General features: G+C 31.8%; 1 protein-coding gene across 1 annotated transcript in view; it reads right to left on the bottom strand.

The window, feature by feature from the left end:
- Positions 1 to 462: 462 nt before the first annotated feature.
- LOC108912347 (musculin-like) overlaps positions 463 to 15,564 on the bottom strand; it is a 32,352-nt gene continuing 17,250 nt past the window's right edge. Inside the window, exon 3 of the mRNA XM_018717556.1 lies at positions 463 to 1,306. Coding sequence (XP_018573072.1) covers positions 1,178 to 1,306 — 129 coding nt within the window. The 3' untranslated portion in view covers positions 463 to 1,177. The remainder of the gene's footprint in view (positions 1,307 to 15,564) is intronic.

The following is a 15,564-nucleotide window of genomic DNA, read 5'->3' as shown; positions in this document are numbered from 1 at the left end:
TGGGTTTTATGGGTATATTTTTGTAATGCGTTCTGGTTTTCAAATAATTCCGGATAGTTCCGAATCGTTCAGAACTTTTCTATTGCGTTTATAGTTCTGCGATGATTCTGGACTAATCAGAAATAGAGAACCAAAACAAAGCTATTATATCAGAATATGACGTGTCATTCCCTCTCGACTCTATCAGTTCTCAATAGGCTTTTTTCGCGAGTGAAATCGTATGTTGTAGTATGTGTAGTATGAGTGAGTGAAGAGATTTAAACTACCACAGGACAACTAAGATCGAAAGAGATAGAAATAGTAACTACAAGTCAGATATTCACGAATACACACTTTTTTGTTAAATAAGCTTAGTATGTATTTTTTGCGTTACATTTTTTAACATAATAAAATACAGTTATCTTCAAAATATAATTTCTTAACATTATCTATTTTGACATACGAACTGTGGTGTGAATATAATACGATGTGCTCAATTTTGTCTAGTTTGTAAGGAACTACAGATGTTTGTTTTGACATAAATAGTAGCTCAATATTATTTATAAACAATAATGATACGTAACATGTAAAATGTGTAATTTCCACAATAATTACAGTACTTGAAAGGTCAGTTTAAGTTATAGTCTAAATGTGAATGTAACCGTAAATATTTTGTCAAATTTGAAGAAGTGTTACCTGATATGAATAATAAAATGAACATTGTGAAGATATTTAGGCTACAACAGCTTTGGATTGTCAAAAAAAAAAACGACAGAACGTTGCATTTTCATGTCAATATATGCTGTGATTTCGTCAATCTTGTTCTTTACTAACGGCACTACACGTGCATAGGCACATGATATATTCATACCACGCTACCAGTTGCAATGTGTATTATTTGTACGCAAATACAATTTGTTTGTGGGTCCATATTCTGACCCTGTCATCTTTACCAAACGTTTACATTCTATGGCCAGTTAAAACCAAAAAGAAAGAAGTGGATCAACCCTAATGACATGCAAACACCCTTACAACTAATAATAAATAAGACGTCGAAAATATCATGTGTGCCCAATATTGACACCACTTATCCGCAAAATAAATAGCGTTCATAAATTTAAAGAAAGTTCTTTAATTTGTCGGGCATAATCGCTCTCTTCCTATATGCAGTCGCAGTAGCAAGAACCATCCAAATAAATTAGTAGTAATAGGATATGTCTTTATCCCTGACGACAGGCTGGATAGGAACATCTCCCCACGGTTGCGGGTCTCTTTCGCCACTCACATCTGTCGAGGAGTCGGGACGTTGAAAACTGAAGGGCCATGTCTGCAATAAATAAGTATTGTCTGAATTATCCTGGTGAAAGCTGTTAAGCGACGGTTGCGCGTTATGACGGATTGCTCGGAGCGCCACTTTTGCCGGGCGCTCTGGGTTTGTTATCAAAATAAATACGAAAACAAGTTAATATTAATTGTAGCAGTAAGTGACAAGGAGAATGTGTTAGGAAGTGAAGTTTAAACGGTCATAATTCAAGATCTAGTTATAGGCCAGGAAAAAGAGCTGAGAAATGATCATTTCACGACTTTCTATTTCGGCAAGCTGAATTTATCAATATAGATGCTAAATATTATGTAAAAATAACATATTAGTTTGTTTACAGGCTGGTTAATTGTATAATTTTTACGTGAATTCACGTTTTTCGCTTATAACCTTTTTCCGTTCATTTCCACGAGAAAACAGTAAAATACTTTCTTTTAAAAAATATTAAAATATTTCTGAGAAGTAAATTTACCATTAATAAGAAACGGTTCTATTATACGGTCATTTAATACTTCACACAAAATGTTAAGGGAAAATCTAATTTGGTGGCTAAACTCTTAAGCCAAATTTAGATTATCTAGAGCATAATAATATTTTTTTTTTATTAAAAATGCCGTTATTCGTGAACGTAGTTTCATCGCTCCAAATAACTTTCCGCCGAACAATATATCTTCTATTATCTTTTCCTGAAACCATCTACAAAATTCCATTCTTCGTTCGTCATCTCCTGGATGTTTTTTGTACTGATTTGAATTTATAATCATGGTACTTCTATTTTTTCAAAATCTTTTAATGGTTGTCCGTGAAGTAGATTTTCTCTTGCGATTACCCTCATAGTACTCTCAGGATTTATGTTAACTTGTCACAAGATATTTATTTCATTAACAAGTTCCCGTCTTCCTTGATACCTACATTTAATTACGTAATTTGAAACAAATAATCTCTGAAAACAAATAAACAGTAAGTATACCTGCATCTAAGTTTCTCCACACTTCCGAATTCTACCATATTTCTATACACTTTTAAAAATACCATTCGATGAGGCTGGTGTCGGTGTCTTTCTGAATATAATTGAGGATATCTTCTAATAATTTTTACAGTTTTTATTATTTTCTATGTATACCTAACTCATACATCTCCCTCTTCTCTGTAATTATCTTTACCACAATTTCAATTAAAATAAGTTTTAAAATAATGTACACAAGCACGCGCTAGCAAATTTCGAATCTGTCAAAATGTTTGTGGATTTTTGTTTTACGTCAAGAACAACTAGATTTTATTAATTTTTTAAATAAATTATTGAATTTCTTTAATTTTGTGGGTTATTATTCAAATAAAATAGTAGTGTAGTGTTACATAATGACGTGTTCATAATTTTATCCTCTATCTGTTACTGTCAAAATCCAATATGGCGCCCATAAGAAAAAAAAAACAATTGATGTTGCATAACTGAAACTAGTGGCCGTAGAAATTTTCTTTCGACAAAAATGGATTGCTCATATTTTATTATCCCCCAGTACCAAATTTCAGCTCTTTCTGTTGTGAAATAAGGACGCTAGATGGCATTTTCTAAAATCGTTATTTTCAGTTTTTTCACAATATTTTAGGAACGGCAGCAGATATCTTTGATCTGTTAGGTTTATTTTAATAACTCTGAAAAGGCTTTTTTCTAATTTGAGCCACTCTGTATATCTGACCACCCTGTATATGGTCCAAATTTCAATTTTTTCGCCCCTACGTTTTCTTAATATCGGTTTCCAAACTTCCAAACTCAGGGGTATATTTCATTTATTTCGATAGTAGGTATAGAATAGTATATTGCCACAAAGGCAGAAAATGAGCATTAGTAGCCCGTGGATATTAGCTGATAGCTAAGGACTACTATTGCGTTTTCTGCGTATGCGAGACATAACTGGTTTTCGCCTTAGCATTAAACAAAACCAAAAAAATGAAAAATATAACAAAATTCATTAATTTCATAAATATTAACATAATTTAATAAGGAGCTTAAGTAGTAACAATTTGCGAATTTATTTATTATAATAAATAATTACCTAACCCTTGAGAACAATTATTGATACTTAGTAATACCAGAATTTGTAGGCATTCGGTAAATGTTTGAAGTGTTAGCAGCATGGTGACTTATTTCTATAGATGAAGTTGATGGTTCATCGGAATTGTCTAGATTAATTGGTATTTCATTTATTTGGTCGGAAATGTTTAATACTTCAGTTGTGTTACCTTCTCTAGTACTAGACGGTTGCTTTGGCTTTGTCAGGATTTTTTGAGAACTATGAGTTTTATTTGATAAGCAGTCATCGATATATCCTTCTGCAACTGCAGAAGAACGCCAACCTCCATGTTTTTTAAATGTTAGTAAATCACTGCCAGAGTTAGCTAGTACGAGTAGAGTTGCGGAACTACGGCGGAAGTAATGTCCTGTGTCTGTATTAGGTTCAAACAGTTTAAAAAAAGTGTCTATTTTGCTTGGAATTGTGCTAAATACATTTTTTCAGATCGGTTGCACTGTGCATTTATTATTCTCATAATAAATGAATTAATAGACGATTATTAGGCCAGAAAAATAAGCTGGGAAATTACCATTTCGCGACTTTTTGTTTCAGCAAGCTGAATTTATCACTGTAGATGCTAAATATTATGTTAAATTCACGTTTTTCGCTTAGAACTTTTTTCCTTTCATTTCCACGAGGAAACAGTAACGTATTTTTTTTTCGTCTTCAAAAGACCTACAAAACTAACCCTCGAGCATAAAAAAATATTGATTAGATCAAAAGTGATAAACTGAAGAAGTTTATTTATGACTTTTGAATTAAAATTTATAAACTGCGTTATTATTACCAGAACATTTTGGCATCGCATGCTTTCATTCCTTATCACTGTCTAACAACTCACACGAAATCTGGAATCGCTAAGTTGAATAGTTTACATGTCATGGCTTTATAAACAAATTAACTAATTATTAGTCTGGACGATCCCGAAGATCTTCCACAATCGCACTGATTTTTTTCTTGGTACATTTCATAATAATACATTGAAATCTATCATTTTTTTTTAAATTTTAAATTTGCAATCTGGAAAGTTTTTTATTTTTTAGCCTTAGTTGCAAAATTAAATATACGACGCACGCGCGTGATATTGTTATATATTATTACATATTCGGAAAGCTTATGAAAAGAGTTTTAAGTTAAAAAAAAAAAATCGTCAAGATTCGTTGAAAAACAGCGGAGTTACAGACTGTCAAATATATTATTTTTAAACGAATTTCCCTTTTTTAACGGCAGGACTATGAATATTATCGTCATTTTCTTCGGACTCGCTATTGTTCGCTTTCTCCGCCATTCCGCCGCACCACGGCTCGCTGAGAAATCAAGCGACCCACTGACTTTTGACAATATTTCTTATGCACTTAACATACTTCCACAAATAAAATATTTTTATCTGGGAAAGTACTCGGGTTGCCGGTTATGACAGTTTTTTTTGCCGCTACCAACCTAATGTGTTTAACAATAGGCCGTCACCTTTGACAGTCGGTAAATCCATTGTTTTTAAACGAATCTTGACGATTTTTTTTTTAACTTAAAGCTCTTTTCATAAGCTTTCCAAATATGTAACAATATAACTATATCACGCGCGTGCGTCATATATTTAATTTTGCTAAGACTAAAAAATAAATATTGTTTATAAGGCCATAACTTGTAAACTATTCAACTTACCGATTCCAGATTTCGTGTGAGTTATTAGACAGTCATAAGGAATGAGAGGATGCGATGCCAAAACGTTCTGGTAATAATAACTCAGTTTATAAATGTTCAATTCAAAAGTCATAAATAAACTTCTGTTTATAACTTTTGATCTAATCAATATTTTTTGACGCTCGAGGGCTAGTTTTGTAGGCGTTTTGAAGACGAAAAAAAAGTACTTTACTGTTTAAAAAGTTAATACCGTAGATATAGGTTCTAATTGATCCATAGAAACGTATCGAAAAAGAAAAATTTCAAAAATTTGTAATTAAGTATCCCTTTACAACTAACAAAATATGACGTGCAAAGCAGCATTATAAACAAATCGTCCCAGGGTTAGGCAAAAGCCACTCGGGAATTCACTCTTTTTGCATTAAATACAGCTTATTTTTACGGTAATTAAAAAACCTACGCCTTTTTCTTCCCAAGATAATTTTTTTTATATATATAACGTTAATTGTTAATTAACTACTGGACTTGTCGGACCGGGATTTTAGAGACAATTGTGTAAAATTCGATTATTATACCTTTTTTGGTTTTCAAATTACAGCCGCTTTTCCATTTTTTGGAAATTTTGAGAAGCTGAACATTTTACTAAGCGTCATTTTTACGTACAGCGTTTTAGCTGTAGATTGTCTAGTACAATTTGTGCTACTTCTTTTGAAAACACTGTATAATATCTAATATTTTGCCATAAACATGTATAAAAATAAAAAGAGGAAATCGCCGAGATATTTTCCTTTTGTAATTACCTAAATACTTTAGACGCATTCCTTTGTTCTTGGTGTTTATTTAATTTCACGGAAACCGTTCCGTTTATAACAATTATGGGCGATTGTTTATCATTACAAAAGAAATCAAAACAAAGAGAATTTATGGGATGTAAACGTCGAAATTTTATTTTGTTAATGAAAATCGAACAGCTGGAACCATTTGTCGGCGGCCTCTAATTATTTCTATGACATTCTAGATGTTTGTTTAAGCGAAGTGCTGCCACTTGGTCGCTGCACATCCTTCCAATGTAAGCAAACTAAAATTATCCGGAAATATATTTGATCGCTAAGTGATGTCAATTTTTAAACGGATTATTCTCTTGCACACAATATCTCCCCCGATTTTTGCAAATGTTAAATATGATTTACATATATTTCTTAATTACTGTTTAAAGCAATGTTTGCGTATTTATTTTGGCGAAGTAAAGGGTCATTATAGAATTAGATCTTACAAAACTTCAGAAGTGTATTCTACACGTAAAAATAATTAAAAAAAAAACAGATAAATACAAAAACCACATCACTTTATATCGTGTACTTTAAAAAAAATTCGAGACGTTAACAACTTTTTAAAGTGTACCATATACGAGGTGTATTCCAAAGTAAACACGACTTTTTAAAAATAATAAATACCATTTTCCCGTATAATTTTGCCAAACAGCACCGATTTTCATAAAAATTTGGATTTAGGTTCTACTTACCCTCTACTTCAAAGTTGACCTTGTACCGGGGATTGCTTTTACCCTGGAGGTGGATGCCACCCCTTCTCGGGGGTGAAAAATGTTTAATTGAAAATGACTCCGAGAATGGATACATTGACTAATTCTAAGCAACTTTTGTTCTATAAAGTTTTTTCTGAAAGTCAATACTTTTCGACTTATTCGCGAGTGAACGTGTAAATTTTTTAACAAAAAAAAACACTTTTTCAGACGGTTTTTGGCGAATAACTCAAAAAGTATTTTATCAAAAAAATCATTCTTATAAAAAATGTAGCTTATAAAAACACAAAAAGAATGGTGTGTTTATGGTGTCTGTAGACCCAATACAAGCGGAGTAATAGCTTGTTGAAGGTTGGTTCTTATTCGTTAAACGCCAAAATTGAAAGTTTGAATGTGAAATAACCAAAAACCAATGCATTTTTCAGGGAATACTCACACACTTTTTTAAAATGCTTGAAAAAATACCTTTATTTTTATTTTCTATAGCATCAAACCTAAGCGAGTTATCACGAAAATAAAGTTGGTCCGTATTTTTTTCGGCGACAAAAAACGTGAAAATCACCCCCTAATTACCACCACAATTGAAAATAATCGCTACCACTTTACAATTTACTTTATTTATGTACTTGTAATATGCTTAAGAAGTTTGACCGGTTTAAAGTGCTTAGTTTTGAAAAAAGTTAAACTGAAGAGAAAAGAGAATTTTTATATTTTTGGAAAAATTTGTCTTTTCTTAAAAATAACTCAAAAACTATTACTTAATGATACGCAAAATTTTGTAGAGTACAAAACTGTCGGTTTTGGTTTATTGAAAATTTTATTTATTTTTTCTGTAGGATAAAAATTAAGCAAGATATGGCTGTTTAAAGTTTGCATATTATGTTCGTAAACAGCAACTTGTTCAAGCCCTTTCAGCTCAAACCTTTACAAAAATAAGGACTGAAAGAAAATTTAATTTTGATCTTGTAGCTCTTGAAAAAACCTACAAAATGGTTTTTTGAAGGGCTTGATAGCATAAAAACTAAGTGAATTATGGGAAAAAACCAGTCACATATTTTTGCAGATACAGGGTGGTCCGTAAGTAATGGTCCATAGAGACATACTAGATTTTTTACTTCAAAATATTACGATTGGAGCCAATATGCCTTAATAAAATGTTGATAACAAAAAAGATACAGGGTGTCAAAGTTGGAAATTAAAAATTGAATTTTCGTAATAATTATAATATTTTTGAGTGTATGAACGTGAAAATTTAGGGGTAGATGTTTTTGTATACGAGAAATCATAATTTGTTATCTATTTCGATGTATCTTCTAGAGGGCGCCACATACGCCGTGTTTATGACGTAAATACGAGCATAATTTTTTTATCCACAACGTTAACGCTTCTTTTTTTTAAAAATCTTAAACCTACATTATTTTCGTGAAAAAATGGTATACTTGTCATTAGCTCTAGAAATTGTCCGTTTTCAAGAAAAACGCATTTCAACAATCTGCTGCATGTTTCATTACAGGAAATTTTATCGTAGTGTGCGACAATGCCAAGACAGTTTTGACAATTAGAAAAAATCATTGTGACAGTTAGCAATTATTTCAAATTGTATTTATTAATTTTTGGTAAAAATCAATTAAGTATTTAAAAGAAAATAACGAATTATGCCGAGACATAATAATTTCTCGAATTTGGAAATGAGAGATATGACGGTTGTTTATTGTCAACAAAATTTCAATGGACGTGCTGCGCAACGTGAATATTGCCGAAGATTTCCAAACAGATTGCAACCTGGTAAACGACTGTTTCAAAATCTATTCAGAAACTTAGGCGAAAGTGGTTCATTTCGTCCTAAACGTGATAATTTAGGTCGACCAAAAATGATTACGCCTGACCAGGAAGACGAAATACTAATTCGCATTGCAGATGATCCACAAACTAGTTCAAGACGATTAGCTGCAGCCACGGGAATTAATAAAACATCAATTTTAAAGACATTACATGAAGAAAAATATCATCCATATCATTTTACACCAGTTCAAAATTTATTACCTGTCGATCTTCCTTCAAGATATCAATTTGCAAGTGATATTCGGAACAAGCAGAATACTGACTATACATTTGTCAACAGAATATTGTTTACAGATGAAGCGACATTTACTCGCCGAGGTATTTTCAATTTAAGAAATAAGCATTGTTGGGAAGTTCAAAATCCTCATGTAACTCGAGAACGGCACTTTCAACATGAATTTAAGATTAATGTTTGGTGTGGGATCATTGGAAACCATTTTCTAGGTCCATATGAGTTGCCAGGAAATTTAAATGGTACAAGTTATTTAAATTTTTTAGAAAATAGCTTTGTTGATCTATTGGATGCGTTACCACTGAATTTGAGGCAAAATATGTGGTTCATGCAAGATGGCGCTCCGCCACATTTTACTCATCAAGTAAGAACATATCTAAACCAACACTTTCCTGAACGTTGGATTGGCCGTGGTAGTATATTTCCTTGGCCGCCACGTAGTCCAGACTTCAACCCTTTAGATTTTGGTGTATGGGGCACAATGAAGGAAATTGTTTATAAAAACACTATAAATACTCGCGTCCAACTTTGGCAAGAAATTAGTAATGCCTCAACTTTTTTTGATCCAATGGTATTATTTAATATTAGACGATCTTTCATAAATCGTATGGACAAGTGCATCGAGGTGAATGGTGGACATATTGAAAATTTACTTTGAAACATTTCCTATTTTTCCTTAGGTACATATTCAGTTTTTTACTTGTTAAACGCTTGATAAAATCATAGTTTTGTTTAATTAAATTTCTCCTTTAACTGGTTTTGTAAATAAAATTTATCAACTTGATAATTTGTATTTTAATGTGTACAAAGGGATAATGTTTAATTGTCAAAATTAATGTTTTCATTAGCGCACACTACGATAAAATTTCCTGTAATGAAACATGCAGCAGATTGTTGAAATGCGTTTTTCTTGAAAACGGACAATTTCTAGAGCTAATGACAAGTATACCATTTTTTCACGAAAATAATGTAGGTTTAAGATTTTTAAAAAAAAGAAGCGTTAACGTTGTGGATAAAAAAATTATGCTCGTATTTACGTCATAAACACGGCGTATGTGGCGCCCTCTAGAAGATACATCGAAATAGATAACAAATTATGATTTCTCGTATACAAAAACATCTACCCCTAAATTTTCACGTTCATACACTCAAAAATATTATAATTATTACGAAAATTCAATTTTTAATTTCCAACTTTGACACCCTGTATCTTTTTTGTTATCAACATTTTATTAAGGCATATTGGCTCCAATCGTAATATTTTGAAGTAAAAAATCTAGTACGTTTCTACGGACCATTACTTACGGACCACCCTGTATACGTATATTGAAGCATTGATCAATACACATTATAGCTATATTTTAGGCACATTACATTTTAAATAATAAAAAGATTGTATTATATTTTCAACTAAAAAATTTTTTTTAACTATAATTGTTCGATTTTTTTTGCAAGGGGTGGTTTTTACAATGGTTGAAATTTATAAATAAATAATAAAAAATTAAAATAGTAAAGAAATCTTAATTTAATATCACTATGTATATGATTAAACTATTCCAAGTTGCTGAATAATATTTTTCAACATTATTTTTTAATTATTACTGTCATACGGGGTGGTTTTTAGGGATTGACTATTTTCGAATAGGGGTAGTTTTCCCCCCAAAAAATAAAAAGCAACCCCCGGCACAGGGTCAAATTTGAAGTAGAGGGTAAGTAGAACCTAAATCTAAACTTTGGTGCAAATCGGTGCTGTTTGGGAAAATTATACAGTAACGCCGTATTTTACCTTCATTGACTGGACTCAGCGCCGGACTGGGAGAAAAAAGCGGCCTGGGAATTTTTCAAACTAGCGACCCTTAAAAATTCTAAACTGACTTGGCTTGCCATAGTAAAAAGTAAACGGGTTTTTCTAGTGTACAGTTTTGAAGTACTCGTTATTTATGTCGAGTTTTCCAAAGTTGAGAAGATTGAAAATTTTTGAATGTATTATTTACTTTATCCATCAATTAGTTTATGATTTATTTTATTTTTTTCATTGGATAATTTTACGTTGCATTCGACTACTTTTAAGCGCTTTACTCGGTAACTTTTCTAAATCCATCAAGCTTGAACCATAGAATACGATTTTGTATTCTATATTAAATAAGACATAAAAATATGAGAGCTGTAATCTAAGAACTTAATTCTAGAATAAACCACAATTATTTGTACGAAAATAAAACCAAAGAAAGCGTATTGTTAAATCATATGTATTAACCTAATAGTATACAAAAGAATAACATACAGATGAAACTTAATTTTAATCATTTCAGCAATTTCGATTAAAATACATCTGACAAATCTGAAAATAATATTATAGTAAAAGCTTATTTCTAAAACTTGGATGTTTCGAAGTTAGTAAGTCAATTACTGCGTCAATCGTGATCTTGTTTAAAATATCTTTTTCAGAGTTCAAGTATAAAGGCTTCTAATTTTTCTTGTCCGATGGAATTTCGCAACCGATTTTTGATAAATTTTAAAATACTAAACGATCGCTCACAAGCCATCTGCGTAAAAGAAAGAGTTAGGAGATATTTGTATGTTAAACTAAGCGTTGGATAAGTGCCCGTCAGAAGTTTAAAATTTTTGAAATATATCTAATTAAATATTGGGCCAAGCGGCCCTTTCGGGCTGTGGCCCAACGGGAGTTTCCCCTTTTTTCCCTATGGCCAGTCCGGCGCTGACTGAACTAAAGATAGAATTGTGCTTAGCCCGGTGGAACGAACTCTTTGCAGACTTGGAATCGTAAAAACAAATCAAAATTGTCTTCACTTTTGACTTACTCAAACGAGATAATTTATTGTTTTGGCTCGTCTGGCGCCTTCCACTCGGCACTTTGGCGCTTGGTTTTTGGATCATATTTTAAACACCACGTTTCGTCACCAGCCACAATGTTGTAAAGGAAGTTTTTATTCTTTTTGGCCTCCTTGGTGATGTCCTTCGAATGTTGAATTTTGAGCAATTTTTGGTCGTCTGTCAACTTTGTTTTAATTTGAAGGATGTGGTGGGGTGGCCTACTCGAGTGACAGACACCACTTCTACCTTAATTGATAACATTTTCGTTAACTTTCATGACGAAGGAACATGTTGTGTTTTTGACAACACTTTCTCTGATCACAGAACGATACTTTTTGAATTAGATTGCTATGTTCCAACTTCTTGTAATAAAACCTATATGAGACGAAATTACAATGAAAGCAATTTGGCACAGTTTGAAAACTCTTTGTATGAAGAAGATTGGTCCTATATGTACCAGCTTTCTGACACAAATGAGGCTTTTGATTACTTCAATAGGATATTTTTACATTATTTTAACAGTTTCTTTCCAGTACGCAGGCATCACTTTAAGGTAAATAACTCCGGTAAACAATGGGTAAATGATGAAGTCAAAAGATCTAGCTCTCGTCTTAAAACTCTTTTTCATTTAAAAACAAATTATGCCGATTTAGTTCCTGTCTATAAAATAGCTAAAAATAAGCATATATCTACAATTAGAGAAACAAAAAGAAAATATTACCAAAATAAAATTAATAATTCGGATAATCCAGTAAAGGCAGCTTGGAATATAGTAAATGAAATTTCTAACAAAAAGAAAGATAGGAGTAATATATCAATAAAATATAATGGAGTAACAATTGAAGATCCTGTTGAGGTTGCTTCAACTTTTAATAGTTTTTTTATTAATACACCAAAAAATATTGTTGAGAATATATCTGCTGATAACGTTGATAATAGAGTGTGTGTTACTAAAATAGTAAATCAAACTTTGTTTTTAAACCCTTTCTCTGAAAGTGAATTATTAAATTTATTAAGAAATAAATTAAAAAATAAGAAATCCGCAGGATCAGACGACGTTCCCATGTTTTTAATAAAACGTGTTTTAAAAGTGATAATGCAGCCTATAACGTATCTAGTAAATCTATCCTTTCAAACCGGTATCTTTCCCGACACTTTAAAGGTGGGAAAAGTACTCCCTATTTTTAAAAAAAGTGATCGTTTATCATTAGAAAACTATAGACCAGTTACTCTTCCTCTCAGCTTTTCAAAAATTTTTGAATATGCTTATTTAGAACGTTTGACAAATTTTTTAAACAAAACAAGAATTTTAACTAAGAACCAACACGGATTTCGTTCAGGGCGGTCCACTATAACAGCTACACACTCTTTTTACGAAGAAGTCATTAGATGTATTGATGCAGGCGAGTGCCCTGTCGGGATTTTCTGTGATCTTAGTAGGGCATTCGACTGCGTTAATCACGATAATTTACTTACCAAACTTTATGATTATGGCATAAGAGGTGTTCCGTTGAACTGGTTACTGTGTTTTTTAAAATTTCGGAAACAATATGTCTCTATACAACACATTAATTCCGATACTTTGAATGAGATCAATTCTGATTATAGCTTAATTGAAATGGGAGTACCGCAGGGCTCTATTCTGGGACCTGTGCTTTTTGTTTTATATGTCAATTCAATAGAAAATGTAATAGGTAACGTAGCTTTTACCATGTATGCCGACGATTTATCTCTGATTATTTCAAGTAACTCGGATAAAAATCTTAACATCGGTATTAATAAAACGATTGAAAATATATGTGCATGGTTTAATCAGAACTATTTATATTTAAATGTAAATAAAACGCAAATAATAAGGTTTCATAATAGACAGAGAAAATGTGACGACCTAACAATAAAAATTAATAACTGTGTCATTAAGAATGACACTTTAGGCAGTGTTAAATTTCTGGGAATTTATTTCGACGAAACCCTTAATTGGAAAGTGCATTGCAACCATCTCGTTTCCACTTTAAGTTCAATAAATTTTTTATTTAAAAACATGAAAACAATTTTATTCAAAAATCAGTTAATTAATTTATATTATGCTCAAGTAGAATCGCGTCTTCGTTATGGTGTCTGTTTCTGGGGTGATTCCACCCTCTCACATTCTGTTTTTATTTCACAGAAGCGTATTTTGCGCAATATTGCTGGTGTACCTAGTGAACATACCTGCAGAGATATTTTTAAACAATACAAAATTTTAACTTTAAGTTCGTTATTTATATTTGATATGTGTATTTATGTTTTTAAAAATAGGCAAAAATTTTATTTAAGTAGTGACATACATGGTGTAAACACAAGGCATAAAAATAATATTCGGGTACCTTTTTCTAAATTGTCAATTACCAATAAGTCACCAAATTATTTGGGGCCTAAAATTTTTAACAAATTACCTTTTGAATTAAGACAAGATAAAGTATCTTTTTATCAATTTAAAGTAATGTTAAAATTATATTTAGTGACCAAATGTTTTCCTTGGGTGAGTTTTTTGCTTCCTAGGTTAAGTTACATTTGTTTTTACTTTAAATATATGCTATACGTATAAGTGACTATTGTTATACAATTTGTAATTGTCTCAAAACAAAATAAAACATCTAATCTAATCTAATCTAACTTGTGCGGAACAAACGTGCACACACTTTTCGGTAGCTCAAATGTAGCCAAAATACAATAAATTAATGTTTTTAAGATGCTCAATTCCAGTTCCGTGAATTTCAATGAAAATTTTGGCCGATCTGTGATGAATTCACGCACAGTTTTGATGGAGTCTGCGGTGATCACGGATTTCGGTTGGCCAACATGTTGCTCATCGTTTATGTTGTTCGTGATCGTTTTTAAACCGCTTATATCACCCATGAACTCTGTCATGGGATAATTAATTATCACTATAAACTTGTTTCTTGTTTCATCAATTGAAACGTTGCTGTAAAAGTTTTAAAACAAAACTTAATATTATCTTTTTGTTCGATGCTCATTTTTGTACCGATAACACAATCATACCGTCGCCGTCGCTTCAGAAGTCCAAATGTGATGAATTTATGACTGTACCTTTCCGACGGCGATGCATGTGATTGCCAATAGACGGCCTCACTAAAAACACCTATTTTTGAAAAGTCCTGTATACTTTAAAACGCACCTTTGTAAAGTGATGGGTTTTTGTCTGCTTTTTCCAAGATGAGTTTTAGAAAAAAAAATCAATATGTAGTGCAACTGACTTTTGGAATATCAAAATTGCCCATAGATTTAGTATGTTTGCTAGTTTAGACCAATTGATATCCAACACACTATTTTGTCCAAATAGTAATATGTTTGTTCATACGAGGACAAAAATATACGGAAAAAATGCAATTCATAGCACCACATGATAGAGAATCTGAAAACATATAAAAAGTTCCTATACATTTATATCTAAATTTCTTTTGTTTTCGAGATACAGAGTGTTAAAGAAATTTTGGAAAATATTGATTTTTTTTTATTATTTCCGATTAAGTGGAGGGAATGTACTGACAATTGGTACATTGGTACAGGTTGGCAACCAGTGGCGTAGTTAGAGGGTTTACTATGCTTAAATCAAACTTATAATAATATAATATACAATCGAATGCTTCGATTTGAAGCACAATTAAAAATGCAGAAGTAGCTAAAATGAACCACAGTATTTTTTATTCAAAATATAAGTCTTCAACTTTATTCTCTGTAAGAATGGTCGCTGTAGTACTTAAATAGCGGCCTGTGGGATTTTTTGAAAAATAAAAATTATCTCGGCTCCAGAAGGTCGTAGAACAACGACCTTTTTTAAAAAACTCGCGTAAAATGCCAGCAATCGATTCCTGTAATAGACATTATCGAGAAATGAAAATCATCGAAAAAGGTATTCAAGAAAAACGCGAGCAAAAAATTTTTACTTTTTTCAAAGTCATCTTTGGACACTTGAAATGAATAAAATCGTTATCACTCTTCTTTACCATGAAAGTACAACTCTTAAGGAAAAAAATGAACCCTAAGTCGCTTCTCTACGACTATTCGTCGAGCAAGAAGAGCCGATTTTCGAAATGACCTT

This window comes from Anoplophora glabripennis, unplaced genomic scaffold (assembly GCF_000390285.2).
Source record: "Anoplophora glabripennis isolate ALB-LARVAE unplaced genomic scaffold, Agla_2.0 scaffold762, whole genome shotgun sequence".
In the NCBI taxonomy this organism is placed as follows: Eukaryota; Metazoa; Arthropoda; class Insecta; order Coleoptera; family Cerambycidae; genus Anoplophora; species Anoplophora glabripennis.
This window is presented reverse-complemented; position numbering and strand designations above follow the sequence as displayed.